The sequence below is a fragment of the Propithecus coquereli genome, unplaced genomic scaffold, assembly GCF_000956105.1.
Source record: "Propithecus coquereli isolate 6110/MARCELLA unplaced genomic scaffold, Pcoq_1.0 Scaffold101, whole genome shotgun sequence".
Lineage (NCBI taxonomy): Eukaryota > Metazoa > Chordata > Mammalia > Primates > Indriidae > Propithecus > Propithecus coquereli.
In genome coordinates, this window is record NW_012133970.1 from 4,129,070 (window position 1) to 4,150,610 (window position 21,541).

Sequence of the window (21,541 nt, forward strand, 5' to 3'; positions counted from 1 at the left end):
TCGTGATAGTTTCCTTGGCTGTGCAGAAGCTTTTTAATTTGATCAGGTCCCATTTATTAGTTTTTATTCTTAACAATTTTTATGACGAAATTCCAACTTTAATTTTGCCAGAAAATCCAATCTTTGGCAAATGATCTCACCCTAACCTAGTTCATGAAGGTGTGATTTTGCTATGCCAAAAGCATATTCTGTGGCGTTATTTGGAGAGCAATGAAAATATTTGTTATCTGTTATTCTCAGGATCTGACAGGAGACCATTTCTTCAACAGTGGTCAGCTGTTGAGTGCGGTTGTCATACCCTTGCAACCTGTAAATACGTGTTAAATGATTGATGTTCTGACCTTTGTGTGATACCAGAAATGTATTCTGACCATGTTTCCCAAACAAACATGGTAACCAAGGATTTTTTTCTGATTTATGAATTTATTTCATATGAAACATCTTACATGGAGATATGAAATTAAGACCCAGTTTATTATACATTTATCAAATTACCTTTTTTGAAACAGCAAAATGATGTGTTGGTGAGATTGTTCCAGAAATCCTGGACCTTATGTAGGTGTAACCTCATAGGATGGTTATGGGGATTAAAAGACACAGTATATGTGGGAGTTGGTGCTGCTGTGCAAGTATCAGGGATTATATGTTCCTGCCGAGTTGTTCAGTTAATGGGGTATGATTTTTCATTTGACATATTATAATTTCAGTAATGTGTTTTTTCCATTTACACTTGATCTTTAATAGAAAAGGGCTTAAACACATTGGTTTTAAGTTTCTCTATCATTCTCTTCCTTCAGCCTCTCTTTTAAGAGTATCTACTGTCTCTAAATAAAATTTAAAAGCATGAGAAGAATTGATACTTAATGGAGTCTATTTTTAAGTCTTAAAGAATTTTTTTCAATTTGAATCATCTTCCCTAAATTACTTTTATCAATTGAAAAGTAGGTAATTGATAAGTGAAAGAAGATCTACTTCTACAACGATTACCTAGAACAACATTGTTAAATCATTCCTAAGTTCTCTCTCTTCCCATCTCACTGAGCGGTATGTATCAGGGTACCCGAATCTGATGTTACTAGCTTGAGGCACATAGGTGATTTGGACTGACAGGAGGAGGTTGACTTCCATTTTCTGAACTTTTTTGTAGGGGGGCGGTGCTGCTGGGAATTACAGGGGAAGAGAGAAGTCAGATCTGAAGGCAGTGCTCAGCAATTTAGTTTTGAGGACATACCCATTTTACTTAAGTGACAAAATGTGGTAGATCCATTTGAATGTCAGAACTGGAAAGGGGCCTTAAAGACCTTCAGGCCAGGCTCTTCATTTTATGTAGTGCCTCTTTCAGCACACCACAACCGTGGTAACACGCTCGGATTTCTCCAGCTCCATTCCCACTTCTGTACTCTTTGCAACCTCACCTCACTCCCATAGTTCTCCTCAACTAGTTTATAAAAGAACTCCGACCCCAGCCCCAAATTCTTAGCTGTTGTCTCACTTGTGATTTGCTAGCTCATTTCCTCAGCTACACAACCTGGCATCAGCCATTTCTCTCCTTTAGAGCTGCCCAGCTCACTGTATTGGAACTAGAAGCCAGCAGGTGTGCCTCCTTACACTTAATGAACATGGGGTGAAGCTATGAGCCCAGTGTGAGACAATGTCTTTTTAGCTCATTGAGTCCTCATTCTAACTCTGTGAAGGATATTATTTCCATTTCTTGGATTGGGAAGTGGAGGCACTGTACGTGGTAAGTGGCAATGCTGAGACTTAAATCTGAGCCTGTCAGTTTACAGCTGTACCTTAGGAAATGGGGCCCTGTTGTATATGAGGTGCTGAAGATAGCACTGAGTTGTGCTTTGCTTTGCATCACTGATGTTGATTTAGCTGTTCTAGTCTCTCTTGAGTTCCCTCCTCATTCCCAATCTTTCCCTTTTACTGGGTGGGTAGCTCCTTTTTAATCATACAAGATCTTGCCTTACTGTGTTAAGTATAGTTTTATGGCAGAATCATTATTTTTGAGATAATTAGAAAATCTGTCATCAGTGTATGTCATAATGGATTTTTGCCTTGTCTTGAAAGATGTATGGTTGGAAGCCATGGTCGAGGGAACTGGAAAATTGAGTGGTACAGTCTTCTTCGCACACATAGATGGTTGAGGGTAGTTCTTCCTGTGAACTGCCCAGAGAAACCTATGTTGTTCTTGATGTGGAGTTTGTGAGAACTCCATTGCTGTTTATGTTCCCAAACGGCCAAATGGGACCTCATCGAGGAAAAAAAAATGTTGTAGCAATGTAATGAATTTGAGGAGGCAAACAAGAGCCCCTTGTAAAAAAATGACTGTGATTTATGTATTTTTCAGACACCCAGTCTAGCAATCTAGAGGAAACAGACCCAGTCTGTCTCTTTTGTGTCTCTAAAATGTGGCATCTGTGAATTTTGATCTGCCATGAGAGGGCAGCAAGAGTACAGATGAATGTGTCTCTCCACCTCTTCCTTCTGGAATAATAGGTAGATTGAGTGATCAAGAGATAGATATTTTAAAATCTAAATGTAAATATATAGTTTTACTGTAAAGATTTATATTTTACATATTTATATGTTCGTATTTTAATATCCATGTGCATGTACATATTCATATATATTCATGTCTATATACGTTTCATATTTATATATGTGGAGTTATGTGTAACAAGAGAGTAAAAGAGAGAATCTAATTAAACCAGGTCTCTACTTCATTGCCTTTAATTTCTGAAATGATAAGGTTAAGCTAAAAGTTATTAAAAATAACATTTTATTAGTCTCTACATTTGAGAACATTTTCATTAGTTTGTACATGTGAGTCTAATATGTAATTAGCTGAGAGTTTGGCAAACATTTTCAAATGAATCTTCAGGAAGAATATCTTTAAGTATGGATATTAAAATCAAAATGTAACCTGAAGAAAAATATCTTTGAGCAGAGAATTATTAAGATTGAGAAGATTGAGATGTAGTCATTAGTCACAGGGAATCTTTGTTTCAGTTTCAAGTTTTCAACCCTGGCTAAGTGGAGATCTTCACATATTCTCCACAAGCCCAGTTCTCTTTAGCTTTGAAGCAAGGTTAAGAACTTTTGGAGGTGAATAAGCATGTCCAAGCCCTATGAGATAGGGTGATAAGTGTAGGATAGGGCTGTGAGCTGTGGTTTACCTGCAATGTTGAGAGAGCTGAAATGTTCCCTACAAATCACCCTTTTGATTCTAGTCATCCTAAGAATTACCTTCAGGATTCAGCAAAAGGTACAAATATGTTCTCCTTCCCTTTTCTTCTCTACAGGTGGCACTGTGATAATAATTACCACAGTAAAAACAATAGTTAGCATTTTTTGACGGGTTGTTATGTGTCAGGTACTGTGCTAAACATTTGACATTCAACATCTCATTGAATCTTTGCAACAACTTGATGAAGTATTCCCTCATTTTACTTCTAGGTAAGCTGAGACCTAGAGAGGTTAAGCTTGTTATTGACTCAAATATTTTTATTTTCTTTTTGGAGGCTTATAGTTTGTGTGTGGGTGAGAGATAAAGAGAGAGAGAATACAGAATCGGGGATTTTTGAAAATTTAAAAAGATCTCCAAGATCATATAGTCCATTCCCCTCAATGGCTGGTGATTTTCTTTTTTTCTTTTCTCTTTTCTCTCCTCTCTTCTCTTCTCTTCTCTTCTCTTCTCTTCTCTGCTCTTCTCTTCTCCTTTTTATTTATTCAGAATATTATGGGGGTACAAACATTTTAGTTACATGTAATGCATTTGCGCCGCCCAAGCCAGGGCTATAAGCATGTCCCTCCCACATATAGTGCGTTCTAGTCAGTGATTTTCTAATTTTGCCTTTGCTGTTCTGCTTTGAGTGGTTTTAGGTCTCAGGTTGGAACATCAGAGTCTTCATAATACTGTAAGACTGGAGCTAGTGTGTGAGAGCGAGCCAGATGGGTATACTTTGGCAGCTAGACTTGAGGGAACTCAGTTTGCTGATAGTGACAATAGGAATTTCAGAGACCAGGAATCAGTGGAGAAACATCGAGAGATTGGGTGGACTTTTTCATTGCTCTGAGATTTTGGGACTCATGGCTGGGTCACTGCTACTTTCTTGGATCAAACCCTGAAAATGTCCAAACTACCTCTGTAGGCTTTCCAGATATCCCCAGAGATGAGAATGTAATGGAAAGAATGGGAAAAATAGCTTTGGAACCAAACAGCCCTGGGTTTGAATCCCAACTCCATCCTTTACTAGCTGGGTGATCTTGAACAAGCTGGTTTACCTCTCTGAGCCTTGTTTCCCTCATTTTTAAAATGGGACTAATAATTCCCATTGGAATTGAAATGAGACTGATAACTCACTGAGCTGTTGGGAGGATTTAGTTAGGTAAATGTTTCAAGTACTTTGTAAATATTATAGTATCCTGCGTTTTTAGTACTTCCCATGCCGTATACCACAACCCCTTTACTGTAGTATATCAACAGAAGATGAACTTTATCTTAGTGATGGTATTCTCCCATAATTCTTTTACCTCGATATCTATTAAGTCCTTGTAGTTAAAATAGGCTTTTTTTTAGAAGTCCTTAGACCACTGCTTGTTTACAGTTGTTAAATGATAAGAGAAGCTCTTTATGTCCCTAGCCTGAAAGCGTTCCTAAGTTGTACTAAAAGGAAAATTCTACTTGAAATCTACCATCTCATTCTTAGTAGAAAACACATAATCCATGGCAAATAAACAAAGTAACAGGATCTCACTGCATCCCCCCCTCCCTTGGTATTCTCTTCCCAAGGAATCTAGCCATGGGAATGGACAGACAATCAGAATATATGGATTGGTATTTGGCCCTGAAGAAAAGCCTCATATACTTTGAGTTTCCCATTTCTGTCTTTAGGATTTGTTTCTGTTATTTTTTCAAGAGTAGATCATTATTCCTTTCTCAGAACCTGCTTAGAATAACAGACCAATTATGTATAATCATTAGGAGTCCATAACCGTGTCATTCAGGAGGTACCGTGTTTTAAGGGAAACGGGCACCAGATTGGGCATTAAAACTTTTCGGTTCTAGCCTCGGTTCTACTATCTACTAGTTTTGGGGCCTTGAGTAAGTCACTTCCTTTCTTTGGACATCAGTTTTTCCATAGGTATAATGTATGACTAGGATTAAATAGGATTCTAGAATGTCATATTTACAAAGGCCTTAAAGACTATGTGTTGCTGAGACTAAAGATGGCCTTAGTGACAGCCCTCTTTTAAAAAGTTGGCTCTTGGTAACAATAGACGTGACATTTTCAAAGTTTTGTACATATTCTAAGTAAACTTGGTGACATACTTGATGTTTAAAGTGGTGTATGCCAAATGCTAAGAGCTCATTATTTTTGACCCCATCGCCACCTTTGTTTCTAATGTAGTTTAGAGTATGATGTTTGCTAGAAAAACCAGACCCCAGAACGCTCAACATAGCCTCAGCCAGAGAGTAAATGGAGACTCAGTGGAAAGCTGGGATTCATCAGGGCCAAGTCTTGTAGCTTTGATTTATAGAAAGGCGGGTTGTTTTTTTGTACAATCTGATATTTGCAGCCCTGAAGCGGCATCTGGAAAGAATCTGGATAGCTGCTTAGTTTTGCCAAGATTTCCAAGAGTTAGAATGAGTCTGGATCTCTTGGCCTTTGGCAATTGGAAATGACCATCTTCAAGTTAAATTTCTTCTCATTTTCACACCTAAAGACATGATGGAGAAGAATCCAGAAGGGGATTAATATCTGACTAAACTCAGAGAAGCAGTTCATTAACCCCCTTCCCAGTGGAGGCAATCCCTTTCTTGGCAGTGCCTCAAAGCCCAACAAATGTTATCATCTAGATTTAGTCCCCAGAAGCCTTCAGAGAGGGATTCCCAGGAGTTGGGCTCCTGACTGCAATGCTGGGCAATAGCCAAGGCCCATCAGAATGAAATAATATTCCGTGGATATGGAATTCTCTTAGACCAGGCCTTTAGACTTCAATTCAGCTAACATTCACTCAGTGGCAACCATGTGCCCATAAAACAAGTAAGCATTGGTTTGCTTCCAGACTCTGCTCTGGTCACCCTCTGGGATTTTTCCTAAAGTCACTATCAAAAACCATGAAACCCTAAGCGTTCTTAAGCAGTCTGCAGAAAGCCAAAGCAGTCTGTCCTCCGCTTTCTGGAGTTTTGGAGGGTGGGAAAATGAGTACTGCCTGATACTGTTTCCACCCACGGAATTATTTTTTAAACTTAAAATGTTTCTTCTATGGTTTATATTGGAAAGAGTGTTAGCCTTGAAGGCAGACACATCTGACCTCATATCATAGTCCTGCCACTTACTATCAGGTGACCTTGGACAATGTATACTCTTTATTCCCAGGAAAGCCTTTGGCCTCAAATCCCCTCTCTAGTCTTCTCCCCAGTGAGTTGATCTAGTGTGTTTATGAGTTAAGAATTCCTACTTAATTTTTCAGCTTTAGCAGAATGATTCAGCAACTTGTACCACTACCATTTTTACCTTCTACTACTGCTGTCACCTCCCCTTTATAATGATTGCATGAGATGCACAGGTTTATATCCCAAGCCACCTGGTATTTGGCCCTGTAGAAAAGCCCAATGCACTATGAGTCAAGCAATCTTGGGCCCATCTTCTCTTTCCTTCCTCCTCTATTAAGAGAAACTATGGAGTATTCCCCAAGTTTTCCTTCCCAGTCTCACTTAGTATATCTGTAATTTACAGTCCTATTTTCAAGACGCTAAAGGTATCCATTCATTCAATAAATACTTAGTAAACTCTTATTATGTACCAGGCAAAGAGCTTGGCACTGGGTATATACACCTGTAAGCAAACTAAAGGCACTTCCTTCACGAGACTTACATTCAATAGGGTAGAGACAGATGAGAAACAATTCAGTATATTTATCAGGTGATGATAAGTGCTCAGAAGAAAAATAAAGCAAGGTAAGTCGTTGTTATTTTATAGAAGGTGGTCAGAGAAGGCCTCTGTTAATGTGATATTTTGAGCAGAAAACTGAATAAAGTAAGGATAAAAGCCATGGTAGATATCTTTAGGAAGAGCAATTTTATGAATAGTGACGACCAAATGCAAAGGCCGTGAGATACATGTTGAAAAAAAAAAGAGACCAGAGTGGCTGGGATTGAATGAACAAGGAAGACAATTTGCTCCCTTTCTCTTCCCAAAGGGAATGGGAGTAACACAGTAGGTTAAAGCTCATCATTAAAAAAGGAGATACGAAATGAGGCCTTTGGAGGGCCCACAGAACAGAAAAGAGGGTAAGTTTATTCTTTCTACTACAGTAATTGCCAATATTTCCACATTAAAACTTGGCTCCAGCGTTTACATCTGTAGGCCAGCTTTGGGAAGGATGTTGCAATCTGTGATGACTGTAGGGTTATGCAGGCCACGTTTTAATTTTAGAGAGGATTCACAACAGGAAGTGTCCCCTATGTGTTTCTAGACGTCTCTCACTCAAAGAAAGCGTGGTTCTTAGCCTACCACGCACGTTCTCTGAGCCCTGCCTACTGGCACATTGGCAGAAATGGTCTCAAAAGGCTCCTGACCAATGTCTCAGTATACATGGAAGAGACAGGCCCTGTAGATAACACACTGTGCAGGTGGAATTGGCAGCTCTCTTCGTAAACTCTAGAAGTCAGTGAGCCCCTATCGATCTTAAGGCCTGGAAACCTCCCTGAAGAAGAGCAGTCTATGAGGAAGGGTCGTTGTCAATGAGAAGGACAAATTTGTAGAACTGGAGGTGGGAAATAAGATCATTTAATCTGATGGAGTGCTTGAAGACCCATTAAGTTCATATCCCCTGATTTTATAGCACATAACCACTTCATCCACCATTGCTCCAATCTCAATCTTTCTCTCTCTCTATTCCTCCTTAAAGCTTTCCCTCCCTCCCTCCCTCGGTGTTTATACGTGTGTGTTTGTGTGTATGTTTTTCTCCCTTTTTTCTCTGTATATCTCTAAGGAAATATGGGTTTAAGTTCTCCTTAAGGTTGGTAATAATTATAATAGTTATCATTTATTGAGTGTTTAATATGTTCCAGGCTAGGTTTTTTGCATACAAGTATTACTCATTTTATTACATTTTGCCTTACTGTACTTTGCTCATATTGCATTTTTTACAAATTGAAGATTTGTGGCAACCCTGCTTTGAGCAAATCTATGGGTGCCATTTATCTACCATGTGCTGAGTTCATGTCTCTGTTGTACATTTTGGTAATTCTTGCAATATTTCAACTTATTCATTATTATATTTGTGGTGATCAATGATCTTTGATGTTACTATTGTAACTTTTTTTTTGAGGGGGGATGCACCACAAACCCCATCCATGTAGGATGGCAAACTTAATCAATATAAATGTTGTGTGTGTTCTGAATGCTCCATTGACTTGGCCATTCCCCCATCTCTCTCCCTTTCTTCAAACCTCCCTATTCCATGAGATACAACAATATCAAAATTAGGCCAGTGAATGACCTTACATTGGCCTGGAAGTGTTCAAGTGAAAGGAAGAGTGAGTGACACGTCTCTCACTTTAAATCAAAAGCTACAAATGATTAAGTTTAGTGGAACAGGCAGGTTGAAATCAGTGATAGATTGAAAGCTAGGCCCCTTGCGCCAAACAGTTATCCTTGTTGTAAATGCAAAGGAAACATTCTTGAAGGAAATTAAAAGTGCCACTCCAATGAACACACAAATGATAAGACAATAAAACAGCCTTATTGCTGATATGGAGAAAGTTTTAGAGGTGTGGATAGAAGATCAAACCAGCCACACACAACATTCCCTTAAGCCAAAGCCTAATTCAAAGGAAGGCCATAGCTCTCTTCAATTCTGTGAAGGCTGAGAGAGGTGAGGAAGCTGCAGCAGAAAAGTTGGAAGCTATCAGAGGTTGGTTCATGAGATTTAAGGAAAGAAGCCATCTCCATAACATAAATGTGCAAATTGAAGGAGCAAATGCGGTTGGAGAAGGTACAGCAAGTTATCCAGAAGATCCAACTGAGATTATTGATGAAAGGGGCTGCACTAAACAACAGATTTTCAATGTAGATGAAGCAGCCTTGTATTGGAAGATGATGCCATTTAGGGCTTTCATAGCTAGAGAGGAGAGGTCAATGCCTGAGATTCAAAGTAAAAACTGTCTTGTTTGTGGGTAGCTGGTGTCTTTAAGTTTAAGCCAATGCTCCTTTACCATTCTAAAAACCCTAGGGTCCTTAAGAATTATGCTAAATCTACTCTGCCTATGGTCTGTCAGTGGAACAACAAAGCCTGATGACAGCACATCTGTTTACAGCATGGTTTACTGAATATTTTAAACCCACTGTTGAGACCTCTACTTTTCAGAAGAAAAGATTACTTTCAAAATATCACTGCTCATTGACAGTGTCCCTCTTTAACCTCAGTATCATACTCTCACTTCCCAATTACCCTTGGAGAAGGAATAAATGAGTTAAAGCTCTATTACTCACTAGGCTTTAAAGGGCCTGGCCACCAAGATTCATTCATTCATTCATTCTAAAAACTGTTAGTGAGCTGCTCCCTCTTGCCTGGTGCCCTTCTAAGCACTAGCTTCTAGAGACAAATCAGACAAAAATCTTTGCTGTCAGGAAAGTTATGTGACTGGCAGGGATTTAGGGATTTTGGACAAACTAACACTCAGGATGCATTATGATAACTAATGAAAATATGCATTGGATGCTATGGAAGCACATGGAAAGGGAACTTACCGCTGTCTTGGGAATCATAGAAGGCTTCATTCAGTGGTTAACACATGGGTTGAGTTCCGAATATGAAAGGAGTAGATTAATTAAGCTACAGGCTAACCTACTGTAATGAAGGTCCTCCTATAACAGAGGACTACAAATTCGATAGCTTAAATGAGAAAAGTTCCTTTTTCTCTCGTGTAAAAGTCTAGAGGTGAATAGTCCAAGATTGGTGGGACAGCTCTGCCATCCTTACCACTTGTCTTCAATTTCTAGATCCCTGATACCTGTTCCATTTGTTTCTGTTTACTACCTAAGAGAGAAAGGGAGAAGAGACAGAATGGAATACAGACAGCTTCTTCATAAAAACATGACCCAGAGGTTTGCATATGTCACTTCTACTTGTATTCTCTTCTCTAAAACTTAATCACATGGCCTTACCCAGTTGCAAAGAATGGTTAAGAAATGTAGGCATGGGTGCCCAGCTATAATTCAGTAACTTCTATTAGTATAGTAAGAAGGGAGTATGGATGCTGGTAAGCAATTAGCAGCCCCTGCCCTAAGGGATAAAAATATTCTAGGCATAGAGAACTCTGTGTCTATATAGCAATTAGGAACCAAAGAATTTTAAAACTATAAGAAAATAAGGAACTAAATAACTGAGAGACTAAAGAACAATAAGAATTCAGTGTAACTGTAGTATACGGTGAATATGGGGGAATAGTAGATGATGGGACTGGAGATTATAGGCAGGGGCCAGATGATGGGGCACCTTGTGTACTAAGGAATTTGGACTTTGTCTTGAATACATTGAGGAGTCAGTGAAATATTTTAAGCAGAAGAGTAACACAATTAGAGTTTAGAAGAATCACTCCATCTGCCCTTGGGGAGACAGATTAAAGGAAAGAGTGACTGGGGGCAGAAGGACTAGTTTAGAGACTATTGTTGTAATCATGGAGACACATGATGAGATTCAACTAAAGCAGAGGCAGTGAGCAGGGGGATAGATTAGAGAGACATGAAGGAAATAGAATTGATATAACTTGGTGACTAGATGGATGTGGGATGTGAGAGAGACGGAGGATACCAGGATAATAATGTCCAGTTTTCTGGCTTGGACATTAGCACTGTTTTAGGTGATGAAAAATTATAAGGGAAGAATTAAATGTGTTTTATTCTAGAATTGTTGAGTTCGAGATATCCATATTGCAACATTAAGCAGGCAATTAGATATATTTGTAGAGAAACCAGTAGAGAAATCTGGTAGTGAGAATGAGAATGGATGAAACTGTAGAGAGCAAATGAGTCTAGATTAGTGAGATCAATAGCAGACTGAGAACAGAATTCAGGCCATTGAAAGTGACTGGGCAGTGTTGAAAGGTATAGAAAGTGGTCATTTTGAAAGATAAAGCGAAAGGCATTTTTAGGGAGGGAGTGGTTCAATGTGTCAAATATCGGAGCAAAGTCAAAATAGGAATTGAAAAGCGTCCACTGGATTTGGCGCTTAGGAGGTTAGTGGTGATCATTGTGAAAACAGTTACAGAACAGTGGCATGTGCAGAGACCAGGTTGAGGAGCAAGTGGAGGATGAAGAAATGGAGACCAAACTTGCTGGGAAGTATAGCAGAAAAGACGTGTGATGGCAGGTAGGCAGAGGGATTGTGGTTCAGACCAGAGGGACTTAAGTTAGTTTCAATGCTTTTGAGAAACAGTAGTGTAAGAGAAGAGGCAAATGACAGAGAAAGATCCCTAAGGAGACAAGAAGAGATGAGACTGGATCCAGAGCATTCTCCTTAGATAGAAAGGAGTTAAGATAAGTTTAAAAGTGTATATGCCATGAGTTTATCAGTATCAGGACAGGAAGTTAAAGATGTTTTCTTCTAATGACTTCCATTTTCTCTGAAGTATGAGGTGAGGCCATCTGAGAGGGGAGGTGTCTGTGGTCTGGTGTATCCTGAATGCCTTAGCAAGGATGACATCTAACTGAGCAAGGGGAAATAGTAGATGATGAGTTCATCTTCCTTAATAACAGTCACTTTGCTACAATCAAATAAGGGTTTTGGGTGGATGGATGGCTGCACGGATGGATGGCTGCAAATAAACATACTAAATACGTATTCTATTTTCCTTCACTATACTTTTCCAATGTTTTCAGAAATTTAGTTCAGGATTAAAATTTCTTCGATCCCATATGCATTTAGTAATACTATTCTCATTTGTTACTCATGCTCATTTTTTTAGAGTAGAGTTTCTCAACCTCGCCACTAATTTGACATTTTGGGCTGATAGTACTTGGTTGTGGGGACTGTCCTATGCATTGTAGGATGTTCAGCAGCGTTCCTGGCCTTTCCCCCACTAGATGCCAACCTGCCCCCCACAATTGTGATGATAAAATATTTGCACAGATGTCATAAAATGTCCCTTGGAGGAAAGAATTGCCCCCAGTTGAGCAGCTCTATTCTAGACCAAATGGAAAGGCACTGGAGAGAGAGAAGGGGATTTGTGCTAGACGGGTACTTAGGTACATTTATCAGTCGATCGTGACAATTATACTTGAAGGTAGACATGATTCTCTTTGGCAGACTAGAAAATTAAGGCTCGGAGAAGTTAAATGACTTATGTAAGATGACTGAGGTCATACATGATAGAGCTGGGACTTGAACTCAGTTGTGTTAGATTCCTAACATTTAGGTGCTTTCTTAAACAACAATAAAAAAGACTATCAGAGTTATTTCCTTCTTTTCATTTTTATTATGTTTTTAAAAAATCAAAATAAAGTTAAAATTCAGTACAAAAATTTTAATAATATATAACTTTATAGACTAAAATATGAATTTTTCCTTTGGCACTTCTCTAATCCTATTCACTTTCCCAAAGATGATGGTGATTAACGATTTAGTGTGTATGCTTCTAGACCCTTTTCTATGCATTTGTAAACCTAAAAAGACAAATACACATAAAGTTATTTTTGAATTATAATATCATACTATGTATACTGTTATGTAAAACATTTAATCTTTAAAATATTTATTTAATCTTTCCACATCAGTTTATATAAATTTACATCATCACTTTTTAACAGTTACATAGTATTCTTCAGTGGTGAACCACTATTTATGTAATCTTCCCCATGGTAGTCCATTACTAGAGAGCTGGTGTTCCTCTTTGGGGGTGTGCTTACCGTTTGAGTCTTCATACTTTCAGAGTTCTTTCGCTGGTTCCTTCCCATCCAAATCGGTTGTTCCTTCTTGCCTTTAGATTTTCGTTTGGATAATGACACACGCTGTTTAGTCTCTGAGCCAGAAGGTGGTGTTTGTGGGTGAGATTCGATCACACCCTTTATGATGAATCAGTAGATGCAGTAAAAGGGTGTGCAGGATGACCTCCCTTGTCAGCAGGTGGCACTTGCAGGGAGGAGCGAGCTGCAGTGCTGTTTTTGAGTCCTGTAGCCAGCTCTTGTTCCTCTGGAGAGGCTCTCTTGTGCCTCCGGAGGTGGATAGGGTCCTGGGATTTCCAAGTGTGTCCTTATTCTCCACGTCAGTGGGGGCAGTGAGTCTGGATGGGGCTGGGTTGGGTAAGCCTGCCCTCAGGCTCCACAACTGCTGTTAGCAGGGGTCAAAGGTCTGTTCTTTGCTTCTGTGCAAAGCTGCCCGGAGGGGGCTGAAATGGCTTGGAAAATACTATATTTTTGACCGCTGACAAAACAGTCTATCCCTGGTCTGGTGGAGGCTCACTGGGAGCGCGCGCCGGGCGGGCTCGGCCTATTTTAAATGTTTAATGTACAAATGTATCTATCTCTTCTCTGGTACTCTGCCTTGCAAACTCTTGCTTCCTTTTCTTCCCCATAGTCCCAACTCATCTCTTTATGGAGGCTGCTGGGCTTCACCTGGGTTTCCCTTTTTGCACTATGGCCTGGAAAACTCTCTCCAGGCGGTAAGCTGGACATTCGTAGGGCTCACCTTATTTGTTTTTCCTTTCTCTCAGGGATCACTGTCCTTCGCTGCCGGATTTACAGTGCCTTGAAAACCACTGTTGCATGTATTTGTCCTAGTTTTTTTTTTGTTTGTTTTTTGCAGTTGTTTTAGGTTGAAAGTGTAAAACTAGTCTCTCTTGCCCTATGTTGGCTAGAATAAGAAGTAGCTGTTATAGTCTTTTCAGGGGACAATCTTGCCTCTTATATCAGAATTTTAAATGTGCTTGTCTTTTAACGCTACAATCCTAGGCACTCTTCTAGGTTCTGGAGTCAACTTGACAAACATATTTCCATATATCTTCAAATCTAGTTGGGAGACAGACAACAAACAAAATAAGTAAAATATATACTGTATTAGAAAGTGATAAGAAATGATGAAGAGAAAAAAATTAAATAGGAAAGGGAGATAGGAGTGGTGAACGGAGGCAAGCATGTCAAACTTTTAGATATATTAACCTGGAAGGCCTTAGTGATGAGAAGAGTGTATTTAACTAGCATCCTGGAGGACTTCATAGAGCAAGCAATATGGATATCTGGAGAAAAGGCAATCCAAGTAGAAGAAATAGTGCAAAAGGCTAGTGTATTTGATGAATAGCAAGGAATATCTGTAACACGTACTACAGTGTCTGAGCGGAAGATCCCAAAATGTTAACTCTTCAGAATATTATTACTAACAGTGGTGGAACCAGGAATATGACCTTGAACTTGATGGCCTCAATGCTCATCTGCTTGCTACTGTGTCATAGAAATATGCTCATAGCTTGTGATTGTTCATGTATTATTCCTTATCATCGTGTACCTTTTACACAGGCCTGTCTTGTGTTTCCAATCTTGTAATTTCCATGACTTTGTAGCCTATTTTGACCTTTGCCTGATACGATGTTCAGTTCTGACATTTCTCTTCACACTCATCAGTGGGGTTGATTTTTGTTGTTCTCACTGTCTGGACAGTGATACCCTTCCTTCTTCACCACCTAAGTGTGTTGTCCCAAAGTGTATGCATTCTGGCCGAAAGGTCAGTCTTCCCAGAGAGTGGAAATCCCTTAAATACATATGAGATGCTACATAAAAATTCTAATCATAGCTCCTCCTTCATGCCTTCAGCATTCCTTATAGCATCCAAGGCACTTTGTTTTTGCTTTTTAATTTTATTTTACTTCTATGTTTTTTGAATAGGTGATGTATCATGGCATAGAATTTTAAAAGAACAAAATAATGCAGGAGGAAAAAATAAGTTTTCCTCCCTCTTTTCCCCAGCTGATCATTCTTCTTGCCTTGAGACAAACAATGTAACCAGATTCTTTGGTATCCTTTCAGAAGTATTGAGTGCATATGTGTATATGTGCATGTAGGTGTGTTTACTCTCCTTCTACACCCCATCCTCCCCCATACAATGCACCTGGCCACCCTTTTCACTTGATTGTTATCACATCCTGTGAGGTAGGTGTTGCTATCCTCATGTTACAAATGAGAAAGCTGAGGCTCAGAATAGGAGGTAACTTGCTTAAGGTCTCCCAGGAAGTAAGTGGAAAATGCAGGCCTGATGTTGCAGTCTTTTGTTAGTATTCTTTCCTCTGTGTTAAGAAGTTTCACGTCCTTTGCCTTGGGCGTGATAGGAAACAGCTAAGCACTTTGAGCAACTGCCGTGGTTAAGAAAACCCCCCTAATTCCTTTACTCATATTACTATTCATGTTGCTAGCTCTAGATATAAGGCTGGCAGGCATCAACTGGTGGGTAGCATTAGGAAGACAAAAACTTAATTTAATTGTTTCCTTGATATCTTCCTTCTCCCTCCACAGATCTATTTAGGTCCACCTGAAGAAAGTGCTGCACCCCCAGTGCCTCCGCCTCGGGTGACAGCAAGAAGGCACAAACCAATCACGATTTCGAAGCGCTTGCTGCGGGAAAGGACGGTTTTCTATACTTCTTCCCTGGATGAAAGTGAAGGTCAGCACTGAGTGGGTGGCGATTAGACACAAAGATGATATTGATGGGTAGAAGTGGAGGTGTGGCCATCGTTCTCCATACAAAGGTAGACCTTTCCTGCCTTCTGGGCTTAAAAGCAGCTAGGGGAAAGCAAGGTTTGTAGTTTGTATTCAGACAGGAAATTAGTCCTTTGGAAGTGGATAGGATGAGGTTGTAAAGGGAACTCACATGATCCCTTACAAGGTGAGCATGGGATCCAAGATATTCTCATATCTTATGCCCCAAATACATTGAAATGAGTGCGCAGGATGCTTTCTGAATGTTCTGAGATTTTAATGTCAAGTACGGCTAACCTGGATTGAATGACTGCCATGTGCCAGGCACTGTGCTAGATGCTAGTTGAAATTAAGACACGTTCTCTGGCCTTGCAAGATAAAAGGAGACATAGATATGTGAACGCACATAAATGCCATTCAATGGAGTAATTGCTGGTATGGAGCCTATACCATCTAAATGGGTCTGTGTCCCTTCTACTCCACTGAGACCACTTTTGTCAAGGTTATCGATAATCTCCATGTCGCCAAACCAAATAGCCACTCCACTGCTCTCATCTTACTCAGTTTGTGAGTAGCATTTGACACAGTTGACCAGTTCCTCCTCCTTGAAAGACTTAATTCACTTGGCTTTCAGGACACCAAATTCTCCTACCTCACTAGATAATCCATCTCAGTCTCCCTTAAATGTTGGGATGCCCCAGAGCTTTTTTCATAGCCCTCTTCTCTTTGTTCTTTTCCTGTGTGAGCTCATTAGGTCTTAATATGGTTTTAAATATCATTTAAATGTTGAAGTCAATTTCCAAATTTATTTTATCTCTAGGACCGATATCTCCTATCTATTGCCATCTCCAACTTCCGGCTCAACAGTTTTCCTTGAATGACTCATGGGCGTGTGAAATATAACCAGCTCCTACGCTGATCTCCCCCATATAAGTAATTGGTAGCACTAGTCACCCAAGTGCTAAGATCAAGAACTTTGGAATCATCCTTGATTACTCTTTTTCCCTTTTCCCTCACATCTAATCCATCAGCAATGCCTGTCAGCTCTACATGCCCATTATTTGGTAAATCCTACTATGATGGTTGAGCCACTATTATCTCTTACTTGGTATCCTTATTTGCCTTCTCGCCTGCCTTTAATACATTCTTCCCAGCAGCCAGTAAAATGTACATCCTTAAAAAAATCAGATCACCTCACTCCCTCTGTCCCAACTTTTCAGTGACATCTCTTCATGTTTAGAATAAAATTTACATTTTATTCTATATTATATGACCCCTGCTTGTCTTTCTGACTTTTACTTCTGAACTTCACTTTCTCTCTGTCTCCTTTGATTTGTGTGCTCTAATCTTATTGCTCTTGCTATTCCTTATATGTGTCAAATGTACCTAAGGGCCTTTACATTTTCTGCTCTCTTAGCCCTAAACATTCTTCCTGCAGAACTTCCATAATGCTCACTCCTACATTCAGATCTCTGCTCAGTGTCATGGCCTTGTAGAGACCTTTTCTGAACACTCTACTCAAATAGTTTTTTCTCCTCCTCCAGTCACTCCCTATCCCTTTACACTGCTTTATGCTATTCATATCTCCTGCTATAATGCTATTTATTCACATATTTACTGTCTTTCCCATTAGAATGTAAGATCTATTTTATCACCAGTTCCCAGAACAACTCCTGGTACATATTTCATGTGTTCATTAAATATTTCTAGAAAGAATGAATTTATGTAAAAGGAATGATGAAGATAAAGGGATCACCTCTTACATAGAGGAGGTGAGCTGGCATTTGAGAGAAAGTGGAAGGTAACATTGAATACCTACTCTGCTGTCCTGTAATGTTATTTTAATGGAATAAATTTGTTTGTTTATATACAGTCTCCCTAAATACAAACTCTATTTCAGTATAAACAATTTTTTCATACTTCTCAGCACCAGTGCAGTATCTAGCACATAGTACAATAAATAAATGAATTGGGTTTCATTTGACCTATGGTCTAATTTCATGTTGGCCGCTAGCCTGCTTAGTAAGTTGAGCTAGTCACTTCCCCTTTCTGGACCCCAGTGTTCCCTCTGTGTGATGAGGGCTTTGTGCCAGAAGATCACCAATGGGATCACCCAGTCTAGACAATTATTTTTTTTATTTTTAACTTTTAAAAAAAACTGAATATAATTCATATGCCATAACATTCACCCTTTTAAAGTGTACAATTCAGTGGTTTTAGGTATCTTCCAATTCACCCCTCCCCCAACCTCTGACAATTACTAATCTCCTTTCTGTCTCTACAGATTTGCCTGTTCTGCACATTTCATGTAAATGGAATCATACAACATGTGTTCTTTTGTGCCTGGCTTATTTCTCTTAGCATGTTTTCAGGGTTCATCAGTGTTGTAGCATGTATCAGTAGTTCATTCTTTTTTATGTCTGAATAATATTCTGCTGTATGGATATACCACATTGTATTTATCCGTTCATTAGTCGATGGACAGTTGGGTTGTTATTTAACTTTGGCTGTTATGAATAATGCTGTTATGAACATTGATTGACAAGTTTTCATATGGATGTCTATTTTCAATTATCTTGGGTATATACCTGGTACTGGAATTACTGGATCACATGGTTGCCGTACATTTAAACTTTTGAAGAATGGCCAGGCTGTTTTCCAAGGTAGTTTCACCATTTTACTTTCCCACGAACAATGGATGAGGATTCCATTTCTCCATATCCTCACCTACACTTGGTATAGTCTGCCTTTTTGATTCTAGGGGCTGTGAATCCATAATCTCATTTAATCTTCAAAACTTTTGTATAAGGTAGGTATTTGAGCTCCATTTTCTAATGAAGTCATTGGAAGCTCAGAGAGGGTGAGTAGTTTTCCCAATTAACACAGCTACCAAATGACAGAACAGCAATATGCATTCATATATCTTATTCCAAAGCTCATTTGTCTGCTGTAATATATTATACTTACTATAGCCTGTCTGAACACTGTTCTAAGAAGGAGCCAATTCTTCTACTCAACACCGTTCTTTACCAGTATCAACCATTATCTTACCCCCAAACTTGTTATCCACCCCCCACTTTTTTTAAGAGACAGTGTCCAGCTCTGTCGGCAATGTTGGAGTGCAGTGGCGAGATCATAGCTCACTGCAGCCTCGAACTCCTGGGCTCAAGTGACCCTCTTGCCTCAGCCTTCCTAGTAGACACATGCTAACACACTTGGCTTATTTTATTATTTTTTGTAGAGATAGGATCTCCATGTATTGCCTGGGCTGGCCTCAAACTCCTGGCCTCGAGCAATCCTCCTGCTTCAGCCTCCTAAACTGCTGGAATTATAGGCTTGAGCCTCCACACCCAGCTGCCTTCGTATATATTATGGTATTTTCGTGACTCCCTCTGCCATCTTCATGAATTACTCACACCCTGTATCTGAGCCCTTTCTATTCCACCTTTTTAACCTCTCTAGAATCCATCTCTGCTGCTTCTATTCCAATTTAGATCCTTTTCATCAGCAGTCCCCTAGGTGGTCTCCCTACCTTAGCCTCTGTGGTCTAATCTACTTTTCATAATAAACACAAAGGGATACCCTAAAAACACATATTCCATAATGACACTTCTTTGCCTCCCCCCCACCCCCTAAAGTCATTGTCCTTTGTGGCCCAAAGATAAAGTTCATATTCCTGAGCATGGCGTTCACAGCCTCCATGATATAGCCCCAACGTATATTAAAATCACATCTCCAGCTACCCACTTCTTTCATCTAAATTTGGCTCCTATGCTTAAGCCAAGCTAAACTTTTTATTTGTTTATTATTGTTATTTTTACATATTCTTAGACAAACCATGATCTTTCACTCCTCCGGGTTGTTTTTTGAAATGTCCTTTCCCGTTTTCTCCACTTATTGCAGTCCTTCAAGGCCCAGCTCAAATGTTACCTCTTTTATAAGACCCTCTCCATCCTTTCCAGACAGTATTAGTACTGTCTTCCTTGCAGCACTTATTTGGATGATTCTACTTGTATTATAATAAATGATCTATTTCTCCTGCTTGACTCATGTGCAGCCTGTCAAAGCTTCTCCCCACTACTTACCCACGCATAGAGGAGAGGCTCCAGTTTCAGGCTTGGCCACGTGCCTATTCTTGAGGCCTCTCTGTCTCACCCTGATTCACCTCCAGTTCTTTGCAGTTTCTGAGTCTGGTCTGTATGTTTTCCTGTGGAAATGGATGGCTGGTTAGGGAAAGGGATGGCACTAAACTCTTATTACCTGACAAGAGCAATGAATTCTTTCTTCAGAAAGAGTTTGGACTCTGGAAACAGACTTGCATATTTGAAACCTGGCTCTGCCACTTACTAGCTTTGTGACATCGAATCAGTCTGTGCCTTAGATTCCTTATTTGTAAAATGCGGCTAATAAGGGTTTACTACTTTATAGAGTTGTTTTGAGGATTATATGAGGTAATCCACGCAAAACATTTAGAATAGGGCCTGGCACAGAGTAAGTGTTCAAATAATGGTATTTGTTATGGTTGTTATCGTTGTCATTATTATTACAATTGCCACTATTATCATTATTTTTATTCAGCACACCCAAGAACCTGGAAATGATTACCCTAACAGAAAGGCCTACCTCCAAAGTCACCATTGCTCCTATCATTCCATATCCTATTTTCCTGAGCATATTCCTGAGAATATTCTTTCCTGAGTGGAAGGCAGCCTTTCTGAGATTGTGTATGTGAATCTCTTTTATAAAGATTGGACCTATTAACACCGTATTGAGGCGGTGATTATACTATTACAGCCTGCAGGGCACAGGCAATCCCTGTTGTCTCCCCTAAAGGAGAGAAGGGATTGAATTTCCTAGGGTCTCTGCACTGGAAGAAGCAAGTGTTCAGACAGGAACATGCAACTGAAATGTTGGGCAAAAGCATGTGGGAGAAAGAATTCATGTCACCGTCTACTTCATTTCTCAGAAAGGGTGGATATGCTTGCGGTTACCCCTGAGTGCTGGATGTTTAAAGGTGGCCTCTGCCACAATGCCGGTCCCAGAAGCCAAGTGATCTATTAGGTTGGTGCAAAAGTAATTGCAGTGTTAGTGTTGAAATTTGCCATATGATATCGGAATACATTCTTAAATAAATGTGGTTATGTTCTACATCATTTTAATGTGCATTTCTTGCTTTATGTTTTTTGCTAATGACTTAACAGTAATGCTTGCTGTTTATATTTATTTTAGACTATGGAAATGATGTTAGACAAAAAGCAAATTCAAGCATTTTTCTTATTCGAGTTCAAAATGGGTTGTAAAGCAATGGAGACAACTCACAACATCTACAACCCATTTGGCCCAGGAACTGCTAACAAGCATACAGGGCAGTGGTGGTTCAAGAAGTTTCGCGAAGGAGACGAGAGCCTTGAAAACGAGGAGCGCAGTGGCCGGCCATCGAAAGTTGACAATGGCCCATTGAGAGCAATCACTGAAGCTGATCCTCTTACAGCCACGTGAGAAGTTGCCGAAGAACTCAATGTCGACCATTCTATGGTTGTTCGGCATTTGAAGCAAATTGGAAAGGTGAAAAAGCTCGATAAGTGGGTGCCTCATGAGCTGACCAAAAATCAACAAAATCATCATTTTAAAGTGTCGTCTTCTCTTCTTGTATGCAACAACAGCAAATCATTTCTTGATCGGATTGTGACGTTTAACGAAAAGTGGATTGTGTATGACGACCAGCTCAGTGGTTGGACTGAGAAGAAGCTCCAAAGTACTTCCCAAAGCCAAACTTGCACCAAAAAAGGTCATGGTCACTATTTGGTGGTCTGCTGCCTGCCTGATCCACTACAGCTTTCTTT

General features: G+C 39.6%; 1 protein-coding gene across 1 annotated transcript in view; it reads left to right on the forward strand.

The window, feature by feature from the left end:
• The window catches only part of OPHN1 (oligophrenin 1), a 427,039-nt gene that overhangs the window by 388,384 nt on the left and 17,114 nt on the right, over window positions 1–21,541 (forward strand). Inside the window, exon 17 of the mRNA XM_012642966.1 lies at window positions 15,516–15,663. Coding sequence (XP_012498420.1) covers window positions 15,516–15,663 — 148 coding nt within the window. The remainder of the gene's footprint in view (window positions 1–15,515; window positions 15,664–21,541) is intronic.